The sequence below is a fragment of the Haliotis rubra genome, unplaced genomic scaffold (genome assembly GCF_003918875.1).
Source record: "Haliotis rubra isolate DU_JTF1 unplaced genomic scaffold, ASM391887v1 Scf159, whole genome shotgun sequence".
NCBI lineage: Eukaryota > Metazoa > Mollusca > Gastropoda > Lepetellida > Haliotidae > Haliotis > Haliotis rubra.
The window spans coordinates 1,503,764-1,510,223 of NW_025765547.1; the positions used below are offsets into that span (position 1 = coordinate 1,503,764).

Genomic DNA, 6,460 nt, shown 5'->3' on the forward strand with positions numbered 1-6,460 from the left:
GAAACGTGCATGGAGAACGGCGTTTCTGTCATCTAACTTGACAGACTTCGCAACCGCCGGCTTTGGTTGTTTCGTTGTATATGGGTTTGTGGAGTTACGCGGAAAGCGATGGAATTGCATATATTCTACCTTGTCGACGCCCAGCGGTGTAAAAATATCCTTACATGCCGATTCTGCATCCTTGGAGTCTGGAATGCCGTACACAAGCAAGTTATTTTTCCTCATGTAGAGCTCCTGTTGCAGGAATGTTTGGTCGTACACCGATTTCAACTTTCCAACTTCCACCCCAACTTCATCAATTTCTGCTTTATGCGACTTGATTTATTTCTGAATGAAAGTTCACAGTGTCTAGCACGTCAGTCAGATTCTTTCTCAGCTCTGATATGTCAGCCTTTATTTCATTCCTTATAGGGGCGGTGGGGTAGCCTAGTGGTTAAAGCGTTGGCTCGTCACGCCGAAGACCCGGGTTCGATTCCCCACATGGGCACAATGTGTTAAGCCCATTTCTTGTGTCCCCCGCCGTGATATTGCTGGAATATTGCTAAAAGCGGCGTAAAACTAAACTCAGTCAGTCAGTCATTCCTTATAAGCGTAGTGTGAGTTGGTGATGAACTTCTTCATCGCTTCGTCGCACATGGTTTCGTTGTCTATGGCGGGTTACGAATTTTCTGTTTCTTCTTCTCGTTCGTCCTCATTTGTTCTTAAATATGGAGTTAAATCATGTTTCGTGTTTGTTGTGAGGAATTCGTTTGTAGTTTTGTGCTTATTGTCTACGCGTCAATTTGACATAGTTACTTATATTGCTGTGGAGGAGCGGAACGTGTGTGAGACACGTCCTATACCATGCGCATCGCCACCGGAAGTTTTAAATACATGGCAGGGAAGTTGGCTATTGGAAAGTTAAAATCATCTTTGGCCAAATTACCTTGTTTTGATTTTGCCAACCCCAGCAGAAATTCTGATTCATATGTATAAAGAAACGAATACGCAAGGAGGGTGCCCACGGGGATGCCAACTTCCTTGCAAAATATTTTACCCCCCAAATTTCACAAAGATGTTATCAATGAGAATGTTCAGCATTTAACATATTGTTTTGTCGGCAAACTTCAAATGACATTTGTTTCCATTTTTGACAAATTGTCCTGAACCTCTGAGGATAGATATGTAGGTATATTTTTGTTCACCACGTTTGTTTACAAAAGCCCCCCCAAATCAAGGAGAGAAGTTTTTCCTTAATTTTGTTATGTGGGATAGTGGTATACAATGTTGAAAATTCAAATGAGTGAGTTTGGTTTTACGCCGCACAGTGTGAAGATAACCCGACGCCTTGAGGTTGGTTGGTTGGTTGGCTGTTTAACGCAGCGCTCAGCAATATTCCAGCTTTATGGCGGCGGTCTGTAAATAATCGAGTCTAGTGAGACAATCCAGTGATCAACAGCATGAGAATCGATCTGCGCAATTGGGAACCGATGACATGTGTCAACCAAGTCAGCGAGTCTGACCACCCGATCCCGCTAGTCGCCTCTTACGACAAGCATGGGTAACTGAAGATCAATTCTAACCCGGATCTTCACGGGTCTGAAAAATCAAAAGTTTTGACAGAACGAAACTTGGTCCGTTTCTGAGATTCTACAAATGTAATCAAATCCTTTAAGTTTTTGAGAATCCACATGGTATTAATTCCGCTGGTCTCAAAAGTTTTCTGTGAATATTGGTAAATCACTTCCTTGGTAGTATTAAGGGTTATGGTTAATCTCTGAGACGGGGATTTGGTGGTACATTGGCTGGAACCAGCATTAAATCTCTCCTTGTACGGATTTGTATGTACGTATTTCCAGTATAAAAGAGGAATGGACATGTATGTCTTCAGATTTCAGAGTCAAGCCAAAACTTGAATGATTTTGGTAGACATCTTTCTCAGTTAACATAATGTCCTTATAATGTGTGAGCTTACAAGATTTTGACGTTGTAGAGAAAATCTGTTTATTTGCTTGTGAGAAAACATTTTGTGTTTACAACCAATAAACTAGTATTGGGATTTATGGTGAATTTGGATATTTATCACTGTATATGCTTATATTAAGGCTGCCAAATACTTTTAGATTTGCCTTCAGGTGAAACTGGGGCAGAGGGGTAGCCTAATGGATAAAGCATTCGCTGGTCACGCTGAAGATTCGGGTTCGATTTCCCACATGGGTACGATTTGTGAAGCCCATTTCTGGTGTCCCCCGTCGTGATGTTGCTGGAATATTGCTAAAAAGCGGCGAAGAAGTCTATAAACATAGTATGAAGGGTTGTTGACTGTAACTGTAATCGTTGTAAACATCTAAAACCTGCATGAGCTTTCCTGCCACATTTAGCTGATAGGCACCAATACAACTAAAATTCACATTTGCTGAAAGTTATTTACTCATGGATCTGTGGGGACTCTCAGTTAGAATTGGTCCTCAGTAACCTGCGCTTGTGAGATGTGACTAAGTAGGTCAGGTTGTCAGACTCACTGTTTTGGTTGATTACGTGTCATCGTCATTGCTGCCCAGTCATGATGTTGCAATCTGGGCCCACCAGAAACCTCTGATCATGGGTTCGGATACAGGATCGCGCTGATTCTTGTCATGGTTTGTCAGCTCCATACACGCGCTCATGGGTGTCACCAAAGTTGGCCTGAATTAGTTTGTGCTTCCCTCCCACTCTCACCTGACACATCGTGATATTTCATGGAACTCATTCACTCACTGACTTTGACGAAAGGACTTCGATTAACAGTTAATCAATCGCCATTTACAAATCACACTCCAGAACATGGCAGTTGTTCACTGAACTAGCTTTAACATATTTGAGGAATTGTAACGAAACATGACAAACAGTGTTTAAAGACGGTTTATTTCCGAACTATTCTACATTTATACACAAAATTGGAATTGGATCCCTCTCGGCTGGTACTGCGGCCTGTGTCGAGGAAAATGTTTCCACCAAACGATGTTTGATGTTTTTTCTCCACTTTTGGTTATATTTTCTTTGATTCTTCAACATAGTTTTGCGAACCTAGGAAAAAGAGATGAAGTAAACACCGTTATTCCAAATGATCACTAGTAATTAATATAGTGACAGGACCGCGGTTATACTGAAACTTCACGTCCAGGAAAATATAATTGTGTAAGGTTGAAGTCGTATACTGTTCTGAGATTTTAACGACCGTTACGTACCTTTATCATCTGCTTTCATATTCATGGCTGCTGTTATCAGTTCTTTCATCGTCATCGTCATCGTCATCGTCATCAGATACATCATTGTCTATTCTCGTGCGGTCATCATCGTTGGTACTAGCTACATCATCGTTGTCAGCAACAGTTGTATCATTACCTCTACTAGACTCATTGTCGTCGATAACACGTGTATCATCTACGTCGTTATCAGCTGTAGCATTGTCTCTCTTCGTTGGCTCGTGTTCATCGGGTTCAAATGCATCATCGTTTCTGCTTCTATGGTCCTCAAGCTCATCATAGATAGCAATTCTATAAGCGTATCTCTTCCTACGGTCATTGGAGTCACTCTTATCAGCTGAAACATTATCTTCATCGTCGTTATCATCTTCCTCCTCCTCCTCTTCTTTATCATTATTATCTCTTGTATTTTCCTCCTCGTCGTCGTTATCATCATCGTCGTCGACATCGTCGCTGTCATCATTGCCGTTGTTATTATCAGCTGAATCGTCATCGTTATCAGTTTCATCATCATCGTTTTCATTATCAGTTCTCTCATCACTGTCGTTATCAGTTGAACCATCATTGTCATCGTTATCTGCTCTATCATCACCATCATTATTTGTTCTTTCATCATCGTCGTTATTATCAGCTGAATCGTCATCATTGTCGTTATCAGCGGAATCATCACTATCATCATCATCATCATCATCATCTGTTCTGTCACCATCATCATCGTCATTGTCATTATCAGCTGAATCACCATCATTGTCATTATCATCTGAATCATCACCGTCATCATTGTCAGATTTATCATCATCGTCATCATCATCAGCTGAATCATCATTATCAGCTGAATCATCATCATTGTCATCAGTTCTATCATCTTCGTCATTATCTGCTGAATCATCACCGTCATCATTATCAGTTCTATCATCTTCGTCATTATCTGCTGAATCATCATTGTCGTTATCAGCTGAATCATCATTATCAGCTGAATCATCATCATTGTCATTATCAGCTGAATCATCATCGCCATCATTATCAGTTCTATCATCATTGTCGTCATTATCAGCTGAATCATCGTCATTATCATTATCAGCTGAATCATCATCGTCATCATTATCAATTCTATCATCATCGTCGTCATTATCAGCTGAATCATCACCGTCATCATTATCAGTTCTATCGTCATCATCGTCATTAGCGGCTGAATCATCATTGTCGTTTTCAGCTGAATCATCACCGTCATCATTATCAGTTCTATCATCATCGTCATTATCAGCTGAATCATCATCATTATCATTATCAGCTGAATCATCATCGTCATCATTATCGGTTCTATCATCGTCGTCGTCATTATCAGCAGAATCATCATCATTATCATTATCAGCTGAATCACCATCGTCATCATTATCGGTTCTATCATCGTCGTCGTCATTATCAGCTGAATCATTATCATTATCATTATCAGCTGAATCATCATCGTCATCATTATCAGTTATATCATCATCGTCATTATCAGCAGAATCATTATCATTATCATTATCAGCTGAATCATCATCGTCATCATTATCAGTTCTATCATCGTCGTCATTATAAGCTGAATCATCATCATTATCATTATCAGCTGAATCATCATCGTCATCATTATCAGTTCTATCACCGTCGTCGTCATTATCAGCAGAATCATCATCATTATCATTATCAGCTGAATCATCATCGTCATCATTATCAGTTCTATCATCATTGTCGTCATTATCAGCTGAATCATCATCGTCGTCATCGGCTGAATCATCACCACCATCATTATCTGTTCTATCATCATCGTCGTCATTCTCAGCTGAATCATCATCGTCATCATTATTAGTTGTATCATCATCGTTGTCATTATCAGCTGAATCATCACCGTCATCATTATCAGTTCTATCGTCATCCTTGTCATTATCAGCTGAATCATCATCGTTGTCATTATCAGTTCTATCGTCATCGTCGTCATTATCAGCTGAATCATCATCATTGTCATTATCAGTTCTATCGTCATCGTTGTCATTATCAGCTGAATCACCATCGTTGTCATTATCAGTTCTATCGTCATCGTTGTCATTATCAGCTGAATCATCATCATTGTCATTATCAGTTCTATCGTCATCGTCGTCATTATCAGTTGTATCATCATCGTCATCATTATCAGCTGAATCATCATCGTTGTCACTACTAACTCTATCATCATCGTCATCATTATCAGCTCTACCATCATCGTTGTCACTATCATCACCATCGTCATTATCAGTTCTATCATTGTCGTCATCAGCTGAATCATCGCCGTCATCAAAACCAGTTCTATCATCACCTTCGTTATCAGCTAACTCATCATCGCTGTCATCAGTTCTGTCGTCATTGTAGTTGTTATCAGTGCTACCATTATCGTGGTTTTCAGCTGAATCATCGTCGCTCCTCCTTCCCTCATAATCGTCCTTGTCGGTTGTTTCACCGCTTCTCCTCCCAGGTCGAACCCTTCTCACGTTCACTAAACCTTGATAAAATGAACCAGTGTCCTCAACATCTTCGTTTTCAGTTGTATCACCGCCTCTCCTCTCAGGTCGAACCTTTCCTCTCCTCTCAGGTCGAACACGTCCTCTCCTCTCAGGTCGAACCCTTCCTGTCCTCTCAGGTCGAACACTTCCTCTCCTAGCAGGACGAACCCCTCCTCTCCTCTCAGGTCGAACCCTTCTTCTTTCCACTAAACCTTGATCAGTGCCTTTTCTTTGATAAAAGGAACCGATGTCCTCAACATCTTCGTTATCATATGCATCGCCGCCTCTCCTCTCAGGTCGAACCCGTCCTCTGTCCACTAAACCTTGAAAAATGTCTTTTCCTTGATCAGTGGAACCAGTGTCTTCAGCTTCTTCACGAAGATCGTTTGTTCCTGCCAAGGAAGAAGATAATGTTAAGTTCATCTTAATCTCAATGTCTCTCAGCTTAAAATAGTTACTCTTAGGGATATTCTCGCAGCGTCACGGCAGGAGATACCAGGAATTGGCTGCACACATTGTATGTAAGCGAGAAACCGACATATCAAAGGTATCTTTCAACATTTAACATAGCGTTATATTCTCCATAGAATACACACTTATATCAACCGATAAATACCATGACTGATTTTGAATTGTCAACTCATTTCCAAAATATAACAAATTGTGACACCATACTGAAGAAGAACTAGCCTGACTTATGCCCAAATATTATGTCCTACA

The 6,460-nt window shown here is 40.5% G+C and overlaps 1 protein-coding gene across 1 annotated transcript; it reads right to left on the reverse strand.

Moving 5' to 3' along the window:
* Positions 1-3,211: 3,211 nt before the first annotated feature.
* Positions 3,212-6,163, reverse strand: LOC124271228 (dentin sialophosphoprotein-like). The gene has a single exon (XM_046706306.1). It carries the CDS (start codon positions 6,161-6,163, stop codon positions 3,212-3,214), a length of 2,952 nt encoding a protein of 983 aa, XP_046562262.1.
* Between the last annotated feature and the right edge of the window lie 297 nt (positions 6,164-6,460).

Bases quoted from the DNA above. Each gene is read 5' to 3' on its own strand.
- LOC124271228 (XM_046706306.1), bottom strand. From the start codon at position 6,163: ATGAACTTAACATTATCTTCTTCCTTGGCAGGAACAAACGATCTTCGT.